At 36.4% G+C, this 22,818-nt stretch overlaps 2 protein-coding genes and 1 non-coding gene across 3 annotated transcripts; 1 reads left to right on the top strand and 2 right to left on the bottom strand.

The window, feature by feature from the left end:
• Positions 1-34: 34 nt before the first annotated feature.
• On the bottom strand, positions 35-10,307 carry aldh3a2b (aldehyde dehydrogenase 3 family, member A2b). Its single transcript, XM_032577353.1, has 11 exons — positions 10,075-10,307; positions 8,592-8,754; positions 7,944-8,175; positions 5,072-5,157; positions 3,778-3,986; positions 3,570-3,687; positions 2,818-2,959; positions 2,577-2,743; positions 2,128-2,227; positions 981-1,219; positions 35-356 (listed from the first exon to the last, which is right to left on the bottom strand). The coding sequence occupies exons 2-11, from the start codon at positions 8,751-8,753 to the stop codon at positions 342-344; spliced, it is 1,470 nt and encodes a 489-aa protein (XP_032433244.1). The 5' UTR covers position 8,754; positions 10,075-10,307; the 3' UTR covers positions 35-341.
• A 3,084-nt stretch (positions 10,308-13,391) lies between these two features.
• trnat-agu (transfer RNA threonine (anticodon AGU)) lies at positions 13,392-13,465 on the top strand. The gene has a single exon. It is a non-coding gene; the product is annotated as a tRNA-Thr (tRNA).
• A 428-nt stretch (positions 13,466-13,893) lies between these two features.
• On the bottom strand, positions 13,894-21,982 carry vtnb (vitronectin b). The gene is made up of 8 exons (XM_032577355.1): positions 21,783-21,982; positions 20,640-20,756; positions 19,560-19,790; positions 18,560-18,699; positions 17,426-17,582; positions 16,963-17,121; positions 15,144-15,473; positions 13,894-15,021 (listed from the first exon to the last, which is right to left on the bottom strand). Exons 1-8 carry the CDS (start codon positions 21,844-21,846, stop codon positions 14,885-14,887), a joined length of 1,335 nt encoding a protein of 444 aa, XP_032433246.1. The 5' UTR covers positions 21,847-21,982; the 3' UTR covers positions 13,894-14,884.
• Between the last annotated feature and the right edge of the window lie 836 nt (positions 21,983-22,818).

Here is a 22,818-nt window from a genome sequence, read left to right as displayed (position 1 = left end):
TCCCTCTTAGCTTTAGTTAAGCTCAGTTTCTTCATTTTAAAAGCTTTAAAATCCTTCCAAGTTTTCAAACCTCCGTCAGGTTAAATAAAAACGTAGTGATGCTGAATACAAACGCAGATAATCAGTTTCCTTCAACACTGATACAGACAACACTTCTATTATTGTTAGTAAAATGCTAAATGGATTTAAGGCAACAGCCAAAAAACGGCCTACAACTTACTGAATATGATGATTTGACTTATTATGATTTCATCTATATTTACTCTGATCTCTTTTCCTTCTCAGGCAGAAAAAGGAAGACAGCAGTAAACTGGAGGTGAGTAGATGAGGGAAGGATGTCCTCAGCGGAGATATTTCTGAAACAAACGGAAAAAATATTAAAATATGTGTTATTCTATGTTTGTTTCCTTAATCTGATTTTAGCAGCTGTATTTCTGTTTTTGCTCTGCATTAAGCTCCATCCATCATCTCTGATCATTCCTGCAGCCTGATGTTGCCATTACCAAGCATGGTGTTTATAAAAAGGTAATTATTCATCTCATTGTTGTGGCTTGTAAACCGGATTGCATGTTTTTTTATTGCTACTTTTGTCAACAACTAAACAGTTATTAAATGGTTATTAGTTTTCTTCTATTAACCTTCACAAAAAAGCTGGATTGAATCACACACAAGTTGACTCTAATTTTATGAATTAGGAGACTTCTCAGTGTAATTTGTTGCACAGGACTTATGAACGACACTTTCCAGATTTGTGGTTTTACAACTATAGCTGCTACTTTACAATCATGCACTGTTTTATGTTGCTCTATCACATAAATCCCAATAAAATACATTGTGGGGAAAAAAGGTCCTGTCTACCTCAAAATATTTAATGAGAATTTTAACTGAAGACATGAAATGACACAAACATACATTTTAGGAAACAAACAAACGAACAAAAAAAGTAGCATTTTTTTACTCTTTGCCTGTGTTTCTCTTACCTGTAGCACAAAAGCTGCCACCACGGCCATCAAGGCCAGCAGCAGCATCCTGCCCACCCAGCCGAGGTCAAAGGTCTTCAGGATGAAGAAGCGTGCCCAGCCCAGTTTCTTGGGTGTGTGTGGCGGGTAGCGCATGTTGTTCACTCCCTCCATCTTCAGCTTTTTGATGAGACAGCCGCGCAGGTGGCTCAGCTGGTCGAAGCTGAACTTGCCGTGGTAGCAGCCCATGCCGCTGTTTCCTGACCGAAAAATAAAAGAAGTTAGGCTGAAGATAAACTTTAGCAATCAGAATAAAGTTCCTGAAAGTGTCAATGTGTTAATTTTTCTGTTACTTTGTTTTAAAGTATTTTGGTTTTATATCTAGAGCAGCTATTTTTTCAGAGTATTAAATATTTTAAAGTTGAGTAGGCTTTATAACTGTTGACTATCTGATATGTTTTTGTTGTTTTGTATGTTTTTTATTATATAAAATGTACAGTGTTGCTGAAATGTGCTATACAAATAAACTTGCATGATTGATTAATCTATTCGGTTAATATCAGGTATTTGTTTCAGTTCCACATTTTTATTTTATCCGAAGTCTGACGCTAGAGGGCGCTCTAACATTTGTACATTAGACATTTGCTCCACAGAGATGTGCAAAAATTGTACTCAAGTAATGGTAACACTACTTCAACATATTTCCACTCAAGTATAAGTAAAAAGTATCCATACAAGAAATTACTCAAGTAAGAGTAAAATGTATTTGGTAAAAAGTCTACTCAAATAAAGAGTAACTGATCAAATTATCATTTAATATTTAAAAATTACAAAAAGTTAAATGAAATTTTGGTTAGGGTAATTTATATAAGTAAAAAAAACTAAATCAGGAAAAAAAAATCTGTCCAAATCTGTTTCTTTCAATAAAAAAAAACAAAACGTAGGAACCTTTAACCAAAATCTGCAGGTGTGGGTCTGTATCTGGTGAATTTTTGGTGAGAAAATCCAGAAATTTCACTCAAGTACAAAGAGAAATACTTCATAATAACATCACTTAAGTAAAAGTAAAAAGTACATTGAAGTAAAATATTCCTTAAAGCAATTGTTTTTGAAAAGAGTTACTTTTTAATTTTTTTTATTTTTTAGTGAAACTGTGTGTCTGACTTACCCACTCCTCCAAAAGGCAGCGAACTGACAGAGAAATGAACCAGACAATCATTTGCCAGGAATCCTCCGCTGGACGTCTCGTCTCTCATTCTGTTGATCACCTGCAGAGAGAAAAACGAAACAAGAACCTGGTTACAAATTAAAACATATCCACAAGTTTGAAACAAATTACTAACAAATCATCAAATTACATGTCTGATGATTTATAATCTTACTTTTTATGCTGTTTAGCATTAAAATGACAAAGCAGGATGCAGTTGATTTAATGTGTGGAGATAAATGGGTCAACATCTGTTTTACAGAGTGTATTTGTTGTTTTTAATGTCGAACTCTGTTCTCGATTTCTAAACTGAATCAGCAAAACTGGAGTTATATTGTTGTTTTGTTTTATTTTTATGCTTTATGTGAATAGTTTGTGCGTGGGTTAATAAAAACGTAGCTCTGAGATACCTTCTCATCTGCAGAGAAGACGTACAGAACCAGAGGTTTTTCTCCCTTGTTGATGAACTTTATGGCCTCGTCCAGTCCGCTGACAGGAAGGATGGGAAGAACAGGTCCAAATATCTCCTCCTGCATCACCTTGGCATCAGGCTTTACGTCACGCAGAATTGTGGGAGCTGAACGCATTATAAAAAAACAATGTTTTAGTTTATGATTGAATGAAAAAACCTCTACGTGTGATCTTTGGTACCGATGAAGCAGTCTGACTCGTCTCCGTCTCCTCCTGCAGCCACTGCGCTGTCCCCCACCAACGCCATGATCCTCTTAAAGTGCCGCTGGTTGATGATGCGCCCGTAATCTGGGCACGTCTTTGGTTTTTCTGTGTAGAAATCCTGCAAATAAAAGGAAAAAATCATTTTAAATATGAAATTATGTTACAAGTTCCATCAACTCAGGGTCCAATTAGCGCTGGAAAATAAATCAGTAACAATATATATTGCGATAGACATGTGATCAATATAAACAGATAAAACATTTGGTAGAAAATTCACTGATCCAGAACCGCACAGCATTCTGGGGGATGTAGTCAAAGTGAAGGTTTAGTTGTTCAGCCTCTCACAGCTAGCTAAGCAGAGTGAGAGACTTCAACTACCTTCCTCACTCTTTGGTTACCTAGCAACAAGCTATAAAGTTACTCCTGGCTACCTAGCAACAAACTGTTAAGTAATTTATGGTTGCCTAGCAACAGCCTGTTGAGTAACTGGCGCAGAAGCAGTTTAACATTTTACCACTGAGCCTCATGACTGCTTAAAAATAATAATCTTAAAAAACAATGTGGTGGAGTAAAAACAGTTTAGTAAAGAGCAAATGTCACATCATCAGTTTCAGATATTTAAAACAGAAAACTCCTCATTAATTATTGATATCGACTGATATGAAGCGTTTGTTTTAAGTTTTCCAGCCGTATCGTCCAGCGCTGGTTCCATTGTGAGCTTCCGGTACCTGAATGGACTTCTTGACCTCCTCGATGACCCGGTCTTGAATGCTGGGGTCACAGAGGATGTAGTCTGGGGCGATGCAGGTCTGACCGCAGTTTGTGTACTTTCCCCATGTGATCCGTCTGAACAGAACATTTAACAGAAGGACGTAAGAGAGGAAAATATTCTTTAAGTAGGAGTTAAAAACTGTAAATATTAAAAGTATGTGGGACCTGCAGGCTATGCTAATGTCGCAGTTCTTGTCGATGTAGCAGGGGCTCTTGCCGCCCAGCTCCAGGGTCAAGGGGGTCAGGTTTTTGGCGGCGGCCTCCATGATCACTTTGCCCACCGTACTGTTACCGGTGTAGAAGATGTGATCGACTCGCTGGCGCAGAAGCTCCTGGGTCTCTGAGACTCCTCCCGTCACTACAGGGTAAAGCTCCTAAAACAAAACAAACAGCTTAAACTTCATAAAAATAAAGAGTCCAAACTTATTGGGAGAATTTGCTTTTATTTTATCTCAACTGTTCAAATACACACACACAAGAAATATAATACTATGCTATGTGTAATTTTCCTTGCATGTCTGTTTTTAATTTTGGATTTCTAAAGTAGCAGCTTAAATTAGCACATCAGTCCGAGCTATAAAGTCAGTTTATATTTAATGACATTTAAAGGTGCAGAAAAATGACTGTACACACACAGTCTGTAACTATGAACTAATGAACAGATGAATAGATGGATGGAAAGATGGATTAATGCACAAATGAATGAATAAATAGACAGAAATTCAAATCTGGGAATCTAAATAGTTGTTATACTCTACTCTTTTTTTCCAGTTTCAGACTGCTGCTTGAAGACAAACTATTTGTTACTAAGGCTTTTAACTCTATATTTATAATATTTATAAAGATAATTGGTAATTGTTGTTCAAACCGAGTTGAATTACCGACTCAAACTTTATTTGTAGAGCAGTTTTCATTCAGCCGTGTGTAAAAGGAAGTGTTTAAAAGGATTAAATTTAATATAAGATTATTGTAAATTCATGACTGACAGTAGAGTTTGAAATGAAATCCAGCTAATATCAGTCTTTCTTATTAATATTGTTGTGATAAAACATTTCCAAGGCTGAACTCCACAGTGTCTTTGTTTATCACTGAAGCTGAATGTTTTCTTATAATTAAAAATAGGAAATGTCTATGATAAAGCAGATTGTTACTTTTCTAACTCTCACAGTTTTGGTAAAGGCTGTAATTAAACAACATGAGGTCAAAGATAACTAAAATTTCTCGTGACTAAATTTTATTTTTGTGTGGATCTTAATGCAATGTTTAATTCTTTCAAATGATCTTTTTATTCAGAACATCATTAAACCAAAACTTAATTTTTCTGTTTTCCTTCTTTTCTGAGTGTTTAGGAATTAATTTTATCTTCGCTGTTGCTGTTACGTGTTGCTCTTTTTCCGCAAACACTCCATTAAAAATGCTGAGTTGTTTCTCCATATGAACAGATTTTCCATTCAGTTACCTTGTCGATATAAAGCGGCAACAGATCCTCCATGACCTTTGCAGTGTGAACGCAGACCTCTGACGGCTTCACCACAGCTGCGTTACCTGGACAGGTGATTTGAGTAAAGAAAGAATAAAATTATGTGTAGTCTCATAAATTTCTAAATTAATTGAGCAAACAATAAGTCCTGTTGATTTGTGTCGTCGGTTGGAAATACAAAGTTTCACCGTTCAGACAATGTAAATTGTTACAAACATTACAAACATTACAAGATTCAAACACTGAACTTTGAACTTTACACACCCACCAAATGCAACACTTCATTTACTTCATCAGCTTTTTCTTTTTAGAGGATTTATTTATTATTTATGGTTTTGACATTTATTAGATTTTTAAAAAAATTAAATCTTGTTCTCAAGTCAGCTAAATTTTATAGTTTTTTTTTAAATTATAGTAAATTGCATTACAGGTGGACTTTATGTACACATTTTCTCACTTGATTTTATTCAGGAGCATTAGAGAAAAGGTAGATTAATACAAGAGTACAAGACATTTAAGACTTTTAAGTGACTAATTTAGAAAACCATGCGTCATTGTCCTTACCATGGGTAACTAGTTACATTTATTATTTTTTAAAGGAGTAGTTTTACTGAGCTGTCAGCCTCAGTTCCACCTGATTGAGGTTTTGTTTCACAGTAAGTCTGGGATTTCTCACATTTATTTGGATTTCTCAGGAGAAAAGGAGAAGTCGTGAACGATGACGTTGATTTTCTGCGCTGTTTTACAATTTCAGTCTGCCTTTAGTTTTAAAAATGCCAGCAGAGGAAGTGAACGAAGCCGTTTAGTCCGTATTGGCCAAACTTCTGCATATTAAATTAACATTAATTAATGTACCACTGCTGATTTATCATGGGAAAAAATGCAGTTTTTAACGTCACACAATGTTATGAAGTTTAAAGGGTATGAATACTTTTACAAGGCACAATATAGACATTAAACATTAAACAAGTGTTGAATTATTCAGGACTTTCATCATTTGCACTACGACAGCTCAGATGATCCATTTGAATTTCCTCAAGGCATTAAAAGCTCAGACAGCATCTTACATAACAGAATACAACATCAGTAACCTTTTAACTTATTACTGGTGTGTGTAAAGATTAGATCTTGTGCAAGTAAACTAGGTTAAAACGAAAATAGGCTTTGTGTTTATTTGATTAAATATTTGCACTGTATGTGTTATGATTTAAACATATTCAACTTCATCAGTAAATTTTTAGCAACCAGATTAAAAAACAAAACATACTGTATGTCACCACCTTATCAAAATTCTGATTATGGGTATCATTGATTGCACAACAATATTCCACAATTTTAGTCATTTCAAGACAGCTGAAGATGGACTGATGACTGTTGACCTAAAAAGTTATTTTATTGTGTAACTTTATCAAAGACTTCTGACCCAGCAGGCATTTGTGTTAAGCTCTGATACTGCAGAACAAAGTCCAACATGTGCAAACACCCCGCTTGATGCTGCAGGCTCATTCTTCTTACTCTAAATATGTAACTCTAAGTAGCATTTATCCAGCAGAGCTGCAGACGAGCAGCTGCTCCAGAGTCCTGATAAAGTATTTATAAAGGTATGACTGAGAATATGCAACACAGGAGTGCTTAGATTTTTGCATTGTCACTTTAAACAGCCGAGCGACTCCTCCAAAATCCGACGTTTGAATCACAAATCAATCAGAGTTGAGCCGAAACATTTGTTTAGAGGTTCAGCATGAGAGTGGCCTTAAAGAGACAGCAAGTTAATCAGTTAAATAAAGTTTAGCCTTGCAAGCTCACACTTCCAAACACAAAAACCTGAATTACTGAGAGCAGATTTTACAGGGTTTTTAATCTCTAAAACTCTGCAGTCATGATTGTGGTCTGGAGTTCACAGCATGAGCTTTGACCCACTTATCTACATGAGAATATGAAGCATTTAGCAAAGTTCTGGACACAAAGGGGAAGTAGAGCGGATCACAAGACGGACTGAAAACCAACTGCAGAACCATAAAGAACCTGCGCAGCTTTACTCACATCCTTATGTTTTAAAAAATAAGAACATTTTCTCTAGAAAGATTACATCACTTTATGTAGGTTTGAACAAACTTTAGCTACTAAAAGGTGTAAAATCTTGCGTCAGAATGACTCTTTTTCACTAGTTCACCTGTAAACAAACTATTTCTTTCAGTAGTAACATATTTTAATTAATTGTGTAGATAAACAGCTAAAAGATGTTATTGGTATAACTGTTTAATAACTTCTAAAAACTTTATGATACACTCTATTTCTAATTATTTTAGGTCTCTAGATTTTCTACCCACAAACATATTTTAAAATAAAGATTACCACATTCACACACCTTCAGATTTTGTTAAAGTTTCAAACGTTTTACATAAACAAAAATTGACTTTGGAAAAAAATATTTTGCCTGATTTTGTTATTTTTTGCTACTTATGTGAATTATTGTCATTTTGGTCCTTAAAATACAAACATTTTTACTTAATTTCATATTTTGGTCCATTTGATTATGTAACTTTTAAATATTAAATATGGATAATTTGATCATTAAATACTTTTTTACTCTTACTTGAGTAATTTCTTGGATGGCTACTTTTTACTTGAGTAAAATATGTTGAAGAATCGCTACTTCAGTACAATTTTGGGTACTCTGCCCGCCTCTGTCTGTCTACTGGTAGATATTTTCTGGAGTCATGTAAGCAGATTATAGATTAGGGATCTCAAACTTTAGTTCTTAATAAGGTGTTTAGCAGAAGTTCAATTCTTCAGATGTGAATATAAACATCCCAATTAAATCTTGACCCGACAAATCAAGCTGCAGTACCTGCTGCAATCGCTCCAATGAGAGGCTGGACTGTGACCGCCCAGGGGTAGTTCCAGGCCCCGATAATCAGCACCACCCCCAGCGGCTCCGGTTGGATGTAAACCGTGTCAGAGAGGGTCAGCAGGTTCTTCTCTACAGGACGGGGGGCTGCCCATTCCCTCAGCTTCCTGATGGCCAGGCTGATCTCCCCCTCCAGACCCAGAGTCTCATACAGCTGCGTCCCCACTTCACTCTGACGATGGAGAAAATATTAAACCTAGAGTTAGCTGATGTAGAAACAGTCCCACTGGCTGCACAAAATGAGAAGGAACCTAAGTGGAGTGTCTTGAAATGCACTGTAAAAATAAAATATGTTACTATTATTATTTAAGTTCGGGTTGTTTTGAAAAACAACCTGATTGTGTATGTACGATTCTGTATGTAAGCAAATAGAAGAGAATATGATCTTTTATTTTTATGTATTACCTAAGGAATGTTAAATAATGTGGCATAAAAAATCTATTTCACCTCATTTTTCTCATCTTTTTGAGTTAAATTTAGACAATTTATTAAGCATAAGAGCTGGCTTCTATTTTTTATATTCTCCAATTTTGTGAAAATAAAAAGTTACGTGTTTTTAGCACATTATATCTTACACTTATCACTCACTTTATTGAGATCTTTCTTGACGGCATCCGAGATCTCCTTCTGCCTTTCTATGAATAAGCGCTGCAGGTTCTTCAGCTGGATGATCCGGTACTCCAGAGGTCGGGACCGACCCGTTTCAAAGGCTTTCCTGGCCCGAGCCACCGCCTGCTGCTCTCGAGACATCCTACAACCAAAACAGGCGTCACAGTTCAGAGTTAAGTTTAATTTCAACTTAATTCATAAAAAAATAACAATCTCTGGAGTGAAGTAAATATTATTATTAGAACTGTAATCACACTTCATGCGACTGGTGTCCTAAAGAAACATGTCACAAATGGGAACATTTTTCAACAGCGTTAATTGTGTTTGTGGGACTATAGTTGCTGTGACACACAGTTACCTAAAAAGATGTAATAAATTGTTCTTATCGTCACATTCATCGTTATCACAACAGTACTGCCAAGTATCATGATAAAACTTTAAGTCCATATCGCCCAGCCCTAGTCCGGGTGAATTTACCCCATGGTCAGACCTTGTGATGCTTTGTGAAATAAAAACAGAACGAAACCTACATGTCAGACTCAGCAGGCCTGAGTTAGAAAGTTAAATGTCAAAGGTCATGACAATGTAACTAGAAAACGACTCAAAAATCATGAAAAGACTGTGGGCCAAAGGTGGGCAGAGTACCCCCAAATAGTAATCAACCAAGAGTAGAACTACTTCAACATATTTTTACTCAAGTAAAAGCAAAAAAAGTATTTGTTAAAAACGACACTTAAGTGCCAAGAAACTCATCAAAACATTAAACATTTAATATTTAAAAATTACATAATAGGCCAGACCAAAATATGCAGTTAATATATATATAGGTATATACTTGTTGCTGCTAAAAAGTGTCATTATTTCTTACTAGTGAGTGCATAAGACTGTAATAAATATTAATATAACTTGTATACATTAAAAGACCGAATGCACTCATTTTAACGTTAAACATGCAGCTCTAAACATTTGCACTGTGCAACCCATCAGAATTGATCTCGGTTCTTTAACATGTTCTGAAAACATTTCAATTCCTGTAAACTAAATACCAGAATGACGAGTGCATGTAAAACGTGTTTTCTTCTAACGGCCTGCTGTTATGTAGGTTGCGTCGCTCTTTGTTTACAGACACAAAGAAAGTGCAGTAATATGAGAGCAGCGAACCGTCAATAACAGCAGCGGTTATACTGGGATGGTTCCAGTTAAAGATAGAGACAGACGTTCAACATCCGGTTCACGGCTTGCCGCATAGCGGATCTGCGTCGTTTAACGTAACTTGCAAGTGCAACTTTTCCTGATCTGTTAGTCCAGCAGCTCTAATCATCTTATCATTATTAGTATCTTTTCGACAAATAGGCTACTGACCTACTTCTTTTACATAAACAGGATCTTCCGCCCAGTTACAGCTCCATTGATCTGTCTGAGTGTTGGTATAGATATAGAGAAAAATCTCTAAAACTCCTACCTTTATAATTTCAGAGAGAAATTTAAAGTCCTTCACCGCCTGGATGGTGCGATTACCCGCGGGGCTGAACAATGACAGCAGGCCGACAGAAGCTGCCCTCCTCTCCCCGTTAGGTCCCACCCACCGTGGGCTGGACCGAGTCGCTGCAGCCGGACTCAGTTTGCATATTTCCCCACAGCTACACAGTGAACTTCAGCATCTACCGCTTTATGTCGCACTGAGAGATTTCCAAACTATGACGCATTTCATTTTAGAGAAGGCACAGTGGTCCAAAACATGATCTCTAGCGCCACCAGCAGGTCAGAACTTCACATTGATGTGCAGTTAGTACCGCTACCTGCCGCTGTCATCAGTTTTTCTTTACTTGCACACTTTTATAAAACTATAGCAACACAATTGGAAAGTTATTGCTATTGATTACAAACTTTTGCAGCTACAATTACACCATAATTACATAACAACTTACATTACAGTTTTTATTTGGTGTCATGTAATAAATCATTACATATATTATTAACTAACTGGTTGCATATTTTGTTTAAAGCAAATTTAGGGAATAAATTTACCACAGCCGCCGATATTTTATCTCAAATTAGAGATGTTTTTTACAGTGTGGTATTTTATCATGCAATTACAAAAGCAAATGTTTGGACCTTTGAACTATTATCGTGCAAATTAGCTCAATCAGATTGGATCTATACAGGGGGGGAAATCCCATCTCATTATTGGGGGACCCTAAACAGGGACATTTCTTTGGTGGGGGGTCCGAAAAGTTACAGTGAAATATAACGTAAAATGTGGTATAAAAAGTTTTTAAAGTGTATAAAAATGACTAAGTGGCTGTGCATATCTATAGCACTGGATCTATAGCTTCTGAGAACAGAAATTTCTAAACCTTGCCACAGTATCTCCATTAGATTTACATCAGGACTTTGACTGGGCCATTTTAGTGCATGAATATGCATACATTGATTTAAACACTTATTGTAACTTCATGTTTAAACTTATTGTCCTGCAGGAAGACAAACTTTCATTTACTCACACAAATATTATGAATGCACTCTTAAAATATGTACTATGCAATATGTACTGAGTCTAAATAATAAATGAATTAAAAAATCTGAACAGTGTTACTGAAATAATAAAATTTTTGATGATATTTTAATTTACACTAATGCACAGCATCAATAATCTCCCTCTTTCAGTTTCAAAGTGATGCTGAATTAACCCCAAATGACGGGACTGTGGTGCAGTTAACTTTGTGTTCAGCAGTTTCTCTTCCTTCTGATATTTGTAAAACAGATTTATGGAGAGAACCTTTGAAGAAAAATCGCCCAAGCTGACAGGAAGTATGGACAGAGTTTCAACATCAAACAAAAACCTGGAGAGATGTGTTTGTTTATTCTAAAGGAAGCAGTGAGCCGGGTGCAGAGCGTCTTTTACGCCTCGGTGTTGAAGCTGAGAATGTGGAGCAGAATGTGTCAGCATGCACACCTGAGTCTGTGAAGCATTGAGATCACATGCAGAGGGAAGGAAAATGTGTGTATTCTGGGATCTTAAAGTTTATGAGCATGTTGGGATTGAAAAAGTGACCCAGATAAAGGTAGAAATAAAATAGAGTGATGATGTCTTTGTCAAAATGTATTTATATCAAAATAAAGAAACTGGGAATCTGCATGTCTGCGCACCTCCATGACAGCTTTCTGTCAGGGCTGTAAAAATTTAAAAATTAATTATAGAGAATGACATATTGGTGAAATAAGACAATAACTTTGCATTTGATGACAACAGGATAGTTAAAAAAATTAAAACATGATTTAAATAAAAGTAAGATTAAAAAAAGTTGGCAAAAAGACAGAAAAAGCAATCCAGATAAGAAGCAGTCTTTGCCTCTATGTAATAAACAGTAATGACACACTTTTAGCATTTATCATGACAGCAAATAGAATAGAATAGAATAGAATAGAATAGAATTCAACTTTATTGTCATTGCACTGTCACAAGTACAAGCAACGAGATGTAGTAAATAATGTAGGGATTTACATATTTAACCATGAAATTATAATCTGTATGTAATAAAGAGATGCATTTTACTTCACAATACAATCTACAATTAGCTTGTGTATTTATTAAATTTATCTTCCTTAAGTTTTTTGTTGTTTTAAAGAGTAAATTCAGATTGTAGTGGTTTGGCGCTAACTTGGAAAGTGACTGCGCGTCGTCCTGGCGTCCTTAATCGATCAAAACGAACAGGAAGAAGAGGAAATATAGTTTTTTTATTATCACAAATTATAGTAAAACCTCGCTCTCCTTCAGCTTCTGCAATACACTTCCAACATCCGCACATACATTTGTTTTTCATGCGCAACGGGAGTCCCGTCAGGATGCGCCACAGACCGACCAGAAAAAAGAAGTGATTTCTGTTTCTTGTTTTAGTGCAACTCTTTAGTTAGTATTAACAAAAACTAATTACTTGTTTTAACCTTCTCCACCACTCGGTACCCCAACATCAAAGATTCAGGTATGTTTTAAGTAGTGGAAGTGTTCCTGGTTTTTCCTCTGGAAATGCAGCGTATTTATGCATATTTTTTAATGTAATATTTAACAGGTATGGTTTCAAAGCAGACATGCCCGCTACTTCAAGAGCAAGAAACAAACAAGAGAAGCCTCCAACCCACCTGCTGATAACATCCAAACAGGGTTTATCAGTACTACACCCTGCAGCCCTCCAATGCCTCACCTGCATCCATCAATCCCATTAACTCCCAGTCCAAGTCTCCCCCAGTCCACCAGCCTCTCAACAATCCTGGCACTTCCATCCCCTGATCTAATTGCATTCTGGGTCTCTCCTGACAGTGAGTCCACTGGTTATTACCAGAACTTGACCCCTCACACTGGACTTGATGAATGGGATTACAGAGAACTGAAAACATTACTCGGATGTGTTCAGGGAGTCCAGTCAGAGGGCGGCCATTGCGCCACCTGCGCGTTAAATCCACGGAGGACTCTCACAGTCAGCTCGACCACCAGAGAATCAGCTGCGACGACGATTCCCTGGATAATCTGGCTGATTTGTGCCTCAAATAATTGGTGGGCGACTTCAGCCTGTCTGATCTGGAAATTTCTGCTTCCATGTTGGACTATATATTGGCTTGTGAGATTTGATTTGGGATGCTTTTACACCTATACTGACACACAGAATAACGATTTCAAATATTTTATTTAAATCATAAAGCACCAAACAAATAAAAAAAACCCATACCAGACCTCGGCATTCCGTGTGGTTATGAAGCCATATTTGTACAAATTTGTCACCCGGCGCCGTGGCTTAGTTGGTTAAAGCGCCTGTCTAGTAAACAGGAGATCCTGGGTTCGAATCCCAGCGGTGCCTTTTATTTATTTATTTTCTTTATTTACCTATTTTACTTTTCTCTGTAGATTGTCATTCGTCTACTTTCCAAACCAGCTTACCATTCCACAGACTGAGAGGATAATGGAAAATAACAGTCAGTCGGCAGTGTTCGGAAAACGTCCCTCAAGCGTCATGACGTACGTACGTCTACTTCGCTGCCATATTGTGGGTGGAAATTTTGTTGAAATACGAGAACAGAATATTTGACACTTCTATTTGAAATGGTGTTAAATAAACCTATTTGAATTTGTAACATATGAAACTAAAAATTGACTCCCTTATAAAAGTAGAAATAATAATAAATAATAATTTGTTGTACATAATGCATTCTGATATGGTGAACTGTTAGTCATGAAAATACAAATATTCACAACTAGCGTATAACAAATTAAATCAAAGTCACTATAAACAGAAAATGTATCAGTGTATTTTTTATTTCATGTGAAGAATTCGCTAGAGGTCCACCAGAGGGCGTAACTGTTCCAAATATCTGAGATGCAAACCAAAGAGACGTAAGATGTTTTTTCCAAGCAGGATAAAGAATAAAGCAATTCTTTGCAGAGGCAATATATAGCTGCGTGTCAAAGATTACATATGCACGCAACACTAATTTTATAAATGTATTTGAGGATTAAAACGTCAAAAAGGCAAACAACATGCCTCAAGCATGCAACTTATATTGCTAAAGACAGGAATGGAAACTGCCAAGCATACTAAAATTTAAAGGGATAGATCACAATTTTTGTCTTCTAACAACTGCAGCTGGAAAAAAATGTTGCACATAACTGCACACCAAAGGCATACATAAAACCAATTTCAACAAATATGATCAAACAGAGTCTTACTGAGGTGGAAAGCCAAAGAATAAAAATGGATTTCTAGGCAAATTTTAATAGGAAGCATTAAAGAAATCCATCTAATGAGCAGGTTATTCCATAGTTGATTTTATTTGCTGTTATACTAACTTTTCATTTAAGTTGTACAATGGACATCCTGCTTTCCTTTTCCATGAAAATACTCACCATCTTCTGTCTAAATAATCACTAAATGCAAACAAGAACAGTTTAAAAGTTCTTAAAACTGATTTTGCATCAAACTCTGTTATTATTTTGAGACCAAAGGTTTTGTCTGTTTTGGTCTAGGTGTTATCTTCAGGATTTTAGGTCCATCTAATCTGCATGTGTACTAAATAGTAACAAAAAAGAGAGTTATGTAGTGTTAATCTTAACTGGTTTCCATTGTTTACTTAAATAAGCCTGAACTATCCCTTTAAAGTGAATTAAGTCATGCGCAGGTTTAGCACATGCATAAGAAAAAAAGCAGTAGCAACAAATAAGTATGCTATTATCACTGGGCGCAGGGTGTTTATTGCATAGATGTGTCTGTGTCTTAGATGATCTATCTCTTCTCTGCTCTGGATGAATCAGGCAGGTCTTCCTCTTCACAGCCCAACCAATATTTTGCAATGGATCTTGGGTAAGGGGGGCTAACGGCGTCCACCCGTTTAGTCCGCAGAGACACTCTGTAGTACTTGTCTGTCAACATCAAGAGAAACAAAATGGACAAGCAAAGAATAAAAAAGTTACAGCAGAAGCTGCAAAAATGAAGAAGCTCATTAAAGCAGTGAGTTTTTAAAACTTACTCCCTGTAATCATACCTTTCTTGAAAAAGTAGACATTTTGAACTGGGGTGCTTTTGTATTCCTGGACTGTAGCTACTTCAGCCGTGTCGCTGTAATCTAGGCCAAAGTCAAACAAATCGTCATCAAACCACAGATCATCAAACACGTAGCGACTTTGCCTTCTGCGCTGTGGGTCATGTCTGTTGCTGGGTCTCCTTCTCCGCCCTTTGCCCCTCCGTCTTGCTGGTGGAGACGATATTGTTGGCTTGGGACTAAGAGAAACCTTTCCTACCAAGGCAGCGTCAACAGGGGGGCTAACGCCTTTCCAGTCCCTAAACGTGAGTTGGGGGCTAGAGTTGTGAGTGTCTGAAGGAAGAGAAAGGGAGAAAATGAGTAATGTTTATAAAACAGTCACCTGCCACTTTATTTGAAACACTTTGGTTGTACCAAGTTGGGCATTCTGTTGTCCTCAAAAGTGCATTATGTCTTTGTGGCATGGATTCAAGAAAATCTTTAAAGAATGTCAGCCTCAGATATTTTGGTCCCATGTAGTTGCTGTAGACTTGTTTCCTGTCCCACCACTTCACAAAGGTACTCTACATATAGTTCCCACAAGTCTGAACTGGTAGTGATCTGCGCCATCTTGGTAGGCATCGCTGAATCATGGCTTTGAGACCAACAAAAAGAAAACATCTGGACACTCTTTACTAATGTGCAAGACAAGGATACGTTAACAAAATTGCTGCTGTTGATTTGTGGCAGGGACTCAAAACATCTAAAATGATGTGGCCAAGCTGCCTCTAATCTCCTTCTATGACATAGAAAACTCCTTAGTGAACACGAAGCGTGCGTACATCATACAGGAGCTTCACGGCCTGAAATCCATGGACACGTACAATCAATGTTTAAATGGGTTCGTAAAGGATGTACAAACAATAAAGTTCTGGTGAGTGGCAGAGTCAGTACTTTTAGTAACATATACATAGGCTACATGTCCTAGCTAATTCAGCAATAAGTATCACAGATATTTTTCCTAGTATTTCACAAAGATGGGTAGAGGACTCAGAAAATATGATCGAGTAATGGCTGTAATGTACTTATGTTGTTTATAAGTTAGATAGGAACAAGGCAAGAACCAGTTCTAAGCTTGCGGCTTGCTTATTGTTGTCATGGCGACTCCATAGCACCTGCCTACCAAGATGGCTGTGAGGTACAAAGTTCCCGGAAATGTGACGTTATACGAGAACTATGTGTTGGATTGAGGTCCGGTGACTGTGAAGGGCACTGCAGTACAGAAATATTACAGCTGAAACCAGTTGCACTAGAAAACGGTTTTTAAAACAAAACTATTATTGTCCAATTTCAGTAAGCTTGTGAGAATTGCATCCTCTGTTTCCTGACATGAGTGACACATTATCTGGTATTCTTTGGATGTTGCCCATCTATATCAGGGTTATGCATCCAGATATTGTACCTTGGTTTTAAGGGAGTGGTGATCTGTGTACCTTTTAACATCTCAAACCAGTTTGTCCACTCTCCACTGCTCCCTGATATCAACAATTAATTTCTGCCCACACAACAGCTTCTCACATTAAGGTTTTTTCTTTCTTAAACCATCATCTGTAAAACTCAAGAGATGGTTGTTGGTACAAAACCTGATAAATCAACAAAAAGACTCCAAATCACTTTCTTCCTTTTCTTCCTCATTCTGATGCTTAGTCTTCACCACATCTAGACGTCTAACTGCACTAAATTCAGCTGATTCATCAGTTGTGTTAGCAAGAAATTGAAGTGTACTTAATAAAGTGGCCAGTGAGGGTACACATAATGTAAGCAAACCATATCTGGGTCTTACAGAAGCTTTCAAAGAGATCTGTGAAGAGGTTCTCCAGTGGGTGTTCGCAGAACAGGTCTGTGTACTGGGTGAACAGAACAGACGGAGAGGTTCTGCTCATGGAGACGCACTCTTCATGGGACGGCTGGTGCTTGAACTCGTACTGGTGATACTTATCACCTGAGAGAAACCAAACAGACGCTCTTTTAGCAGAATTTTTTTTAAACTAACAACAAGTTAGTGGCTTATTTAATCAGTATGTATTTGAACAAAAAGAAGAACATTACAAAGAATTTTATAACTAAACGTAGAAATATTTTCTCTGCAAATCTTTTGCTAGTGTTAGAGGCGCCCTCTGGTGGCCATTTGAATTAATGTAAATGTAAGGCCCTTCAGCAGCACCAAGCTGCTGCTTGACAGGATAAAAACAAGACCTCTTGTCTTTTTAAATGCTGCAATTTGTCTTTCATCGCTCAGCAAATACCTTTAAAAAAGTAGGCTTTCTCTTTCCCTTGGTGACTTGGTGCAGGTACAGCAAAAGCTGCATCTATATCGTTTGGGATGTTTTCAAAGCCGACGGAAATGTCCCTGGGATAGTCCTCATCTAAGATATCGCCATCAAATCTCCAGTACTGGTTGCCCTTTGATACAAAAATATACAGAACCAAATGGTGGGAGGTTTTAATTATAACTGTGCTTTGCAAAAGTCAATTTACATTTCATCACATCAAGACCATAAACATCAATATTTTATTGGGATTTTGTCTGACAAACAAAAACAAAGTAGCAGGTTGTAGAAGTAGAACAATGAAAGATTTTTAAGTTTTATTTAAAAATCTGGAAACATACTATTTACCGAAATCTAGTTAATCAAAAAGTTATCAAAAAGTGACAATAAAATAGCAATTGTTGAAAAAATTAATCAGAGTTCCTGCTTAAATTGTCCCCTAGCTTAATGAGGGGAACAGCAAACACATGGAAGAAGGTGGGTCCTACATGAAAAACTCCATGCTTGGCAGAAAAATAACACTGCAAACCATCCGGAAGACAGGTGAAACATGGCAGTGGCAGCATAATGCTGTGGGGCATGTACATACAATATTGGGTTGATCTGTTGGATGAAAACATGATTTTCTGGTGGCAACATAAACTTTAGAGGAAGAACTCCACATTGGCAGGTTTTCTAAGATAAATGATATTTATGTTTCCTGATGATTCACAAAAGCCCAGACATAAAGAGTGTATAAAAACTAAATTTTTATGTTTGATAACTTATTTTTATTCTTGACAACCTTCAGACATTTCATAAGGAACCAAAGATTCCCAGGTTTGTAATGGGAATTCAGGTTACCTGCTGGGAAAATTCTGAGTAAATATTTTTTATTAAGCATAAACAAATACTTTGTTATGAGGGGAAAATCTTTTTAGCAAGTAATGTTTGAATTTATCATTTTTTAAAACCATAATTTAAGAAACTACATGCAGCTCATTCTGTTCCTCCACTCTTGCTGAAAAAACCCCTCCTCCTTGAACAATTAGAATGCTCAATATTACATTCAGACGGGATAGTTTGATTTAAGAATAACTTTTTAAAGCTTATAGCTGCTGTGGTTCCCACCTTGAAGATGTACGACTTTCCTTGGCAGTTGATGCGGGTGAATGCGGCGCTGACGGGTCCTGCGATTCCCCACACCTCCTCGATGAGTTTAGGGTAACCAGGAAGAATTGACCTGTCATCCAGCTCAAAGAAATATAAACCTAGGGTGGGGGATATCAATTATAAGAGTTTTAGATAAGATTCAAAACAATTTTACCAAAAACTCACAAATCTTCCCACACAAATGGATTCTTGCATCTGAAGTGCTATAAAATGACTTAAGTTTCTAATAGTGATCTATATTTCTTAAATCTGTTCATTTTTAATACTGTTTTTATTAAAAAATATTTTCAGTCACAATAGCATCTGATATTTTATGCAGAAAAAAACCTATTTTATACAAAAAATGTTAAAATAACTTATAAACAAACATCAAGGTTATGTCTAAAATTCAATAAACTAGAGTGATGAAACTTTGAACTATTTAAAACATAAAAATAAATCAAATAAACAATATAACAAAAGTACTTCCTTGTAAAATAATCTGACTGTACAATAAAGTCCCAAATCATTTAGACTCCAGGTAGATTTAAGTTAAGAGTTATCTTTAATAGTTATATAATAATTGACAACAAAAAAAATTTTCTAATGAAAGCTGATCAACTTTTTTCATGTTCCCATTGGTATTTTAATAATTTATCTTTGATAATGAACTCCTTATCATCACCCTAATCTTTAGCTCAAGTTTAAGCCAGGACTTGGACTAGGCCACTCCAAAACATTACTTCCTGTCAGAAAAAACATGTTGGCAAATTGTCAAATAATGTATAGTGTAAATAAAAATATCTAAATTAACTTTGATATTGTTTTATTGTGTTGGGAGAGACAACCATTTCCCACCAACATGAAAAAGCTTTAAATCTAAATCTACCAGATGTGTGAATAATTTAATCTTATTTTTAGTTTCCTCTCTGAACCTTCAAAGAAATTAAGTAATGAAGACAGAGCAATTATATTTTACCTCTAAATGCGTAGATCGATCCGTTCTTCAGCTGCAGGAACGCGTCAAAAGGTCGGCCGCTGCAGGGCGCTGCGTTGGGGTCGACGGTGGGCGAGGGCCCATGAGGGGCCCTGGGTGGCGGGGTCAGAGAGGAGGGCCCTGTTGGAGCCACCGTGTTTACATTTGGTGTTTGCTCTGTTGTGTTCATATTTGGATCCATTTCTGCTTCTCCAAACGTGTCCCCACGAGAAACTTAGAGCAGAAAATGTTATCATGAATGACACCAGTTGGTATAAGTTCTTACTTTTACAGTTTAAATTGTTAACTGTGGTCCGCGGGCGCCCTCTAGTGGTCCGCTAGGTACTGCATGTAAACAACCGTTTATTTGACGTTACGTTAGCTGTAAGCGCGACGCTACAGTTAGCTTACCAAAGGATTGTGTTTATAAATAATAATGGATACATGTCTTATGACCGAGTCATTCAAAAGAAAGCCCGAAGATACCGGTGGAAAGTTTCTCAGGGTGAGTTGCAGAACTTTTATTTTTGAACATTATTACGATACATAGCATGCAGCAGGGACGCAGATCTAGCTACGGCTGTACTGAATGCAATATGGCGGTGACTAACTGCATCTTAACACCTAAAATAAAATAATTTATGATGGGCTATCTACTGGCTGAAAGAAAATGTCTGCAAACCAACACAAGTCATTGTTTCCTTTACTATCATTCTAAATTACAGATAACTCTAAAACGTTATTAACAAAGAACTTTTTTGATTTCCATGTGTTTTCTATCAATGAGAAGCTTATAATTCTTGCTTTCAAAATCTGTAAATAACTCAAAATGACTTGCTCATGGTTTTATTGTGACCACATTTACAAAACAGCGCCACCCTTCACTTCAGGCGGGAAGACAAGCAGTTAAGAGACTAGTATTTTATTTCCAGTTGTATATTATTTTAAGATGTTGGGTTACTGCGGGGGCAAGTTTAAGTTAGGTGGTCTGTGTGTTTGTTAGATGGGGGTAAGTGGTCCTCCTCGGTCTGAAAAGGTTTGAGAAATACTGAAATAGACAGAAGATTTGAGCAGTGGACTCACCCTTTTTGGGGCAGATGGTGTAAAAGTCCTCACAGCAGCTCCCATAATACACACACATAGAGTCACACTGGCATTTGTTCCGTGAGCTGAAGGAGCCACAGCGACCCACGCAGGACTCTGTTGGTGCAATTTGTTTATTTCAGACACAAAGTGTTTATTTTTTTTATCAGAGTTCAGCATTAAACGTTAGAAGAACCGCTTAGAGTAAAAGTGTCTTTTCAAACAGTGACGGTTTTCAAATACTACAGCAGTAATGGCTGAGAAACATCTGTATTTAAACTGCTTTTACACACTGTGATCTAGTGCATGATTAATATCATTGTGGTTTATTAAAACAGGCTGTTAGTAGTTTTTGATTTGAATGACACCAGTTGGTTTTAACGATTAATTGACAAAATGTGATGTTTTTTACCGGTTTCTCAAATTCTCAAATTGCTCGACTTTTTATTTTCCTGTTTTTAAGATGTAAAGCACTTTGAACTGCCTTGTTGCTGAAATCTGCCATACAAATAAGCTTGATTGAAACTTGATTGATTAATTAGTAAATCATTTATTGCTGTGGTAATTTCTAAACTTTTGGACCCCCTCCACCCAAAAAAAAAGTTGAATGTTTGGAGCTATATAGACAGAAACATTTGAAGTTATCTGTTGTATTTTTTAACCAAAAAGAAGAAAATAGTCCTGAAAAATACAGATAATAAACACTTTTTTTCTATTTTCTTTTTCTTTTTCTCTTTTATTTTTATTCTTTTTCTATTCCTTTGTTTTTTTGTTTCTTTCTTTGCTTTTTCTTTTCTTCTTTTTTTCTTCCTTTCTTTTTTCACATTTAACCAATTCACAACAAATACAGTCTCAAGGCACTTTACACAAAAATAGAATTTAAATTCAATCCCACATACATTCCAGTTGATCCCAGATCTCAAACAGTATAGTATGCTCAATTAATTATTCAAAGTATTAGGTTTATTATATATTTTCTTCTATAAACAAACAGCAATAATAATGAGTTTAAAAGCAATCACTCCTAAAAGTACACCAAACCTAAGTGGAACAGAACTATACATTTTTAAATAATCTATATTGGTAAAACTGCAATAACTTGTTTATTTTTACCTAAAACCAAACATCTTCAGTCAGTCTTACCTTCTGCTCCAAAAGTTGTGTCCAGCAGGAGCGCCAGGCCCAGCAGAACCACTGCTGGCTTCATGGTCACTCACAGCAAACAAACTCTTAAGTTATAACCAAACAGCTGTAGAAATTCTTTAATTTCTTCAAATAATAGCGAATGGACTGAGTGATGAGTCTGAGCTGAGTGCCCCACTCTGTGATTCGGATCAATAGATATTTTTTCAGAAGCTCCCGACCCCGAGGCGTCTGCCGTCCTGATTGGTCGACGCTTGGCTGTGACGATCATTAAGCTGAAACCGGTGACCTCTGTCCTGTCCATGCATCGCACTGACATTAATGTCTATTTAGACCAATGAGAAACATATGTGACATACAGTATGTGGTGTATGCATGTTCAGAGCATTCGCAGTTTGAAAAGAGAGAAATAATATTTCTTTAAACATTGTGTAACTGCTGCAGACTTTCCATCCTATTGATCTCTAAATAAACAACCAAAAACAAACACAGAGGTTTCTTCTGCCAGATTTAGCTACACTATTGATGCTGTAGCATTTAAAAACAAATCTACATATAGTATCAGTTGTAAGATTTTAAATCAATACAGTTTTTAGAGTTAAATGTTAAATTAATATTAGCTTTTTTGGTAGGTATTTTGTATAAAGCACAATAAAAATTGTGCAAGTATAAAATTCAATTTTTTACTTACTTATACTTATTTACCAACCCTGAATAGGAGTATATAGTTTATTTACTTTGGATTAACATTATTAGCTTCTTCTTCTTTTGCTCTTTCCTGTGGTTTGTTATTTTTGTTTGTATTTCCTTTTAATTCCTGTAAAGCACTTTGTATTGCCTTGTTGCCGAAAATGTTCTATATAAATAAAATTACCTTTACCTTTAAAAAGATGCAGAAAATGTTTACAGAAAGATGACAGGTTTTTATTACTCATTATAAAATGACCAGCCTCAAAACGCTACTGGTAATCTTACAATTACCAACAAAGACAGAGTGGATTGGTATTTAAAATGTGTATTTTATAAAATATAAAAA

The sequence above is a fragment of the Xiphophorus hellerii genome, chromosome 11, assembly GCF_003331165.1.
Source record: "Xiphophorus hellerii strain 12219 chromosome 11, Xiphophorus_hellerii-4.1, whole genome shotgun sequence".
Taxonomy (NCBI): domain Eukaryota; kingdom Metazoa; phylum Chordata; class Actinopteri; order Cyprinodontiformes; family Poeciliidae; genus Xiphophorus; species Xiphophorus hellerii.
Note: the sequence above shows the minus strand (reverse complement) of the source record. Positions and strands in the feature narration are given on the sequence as shown.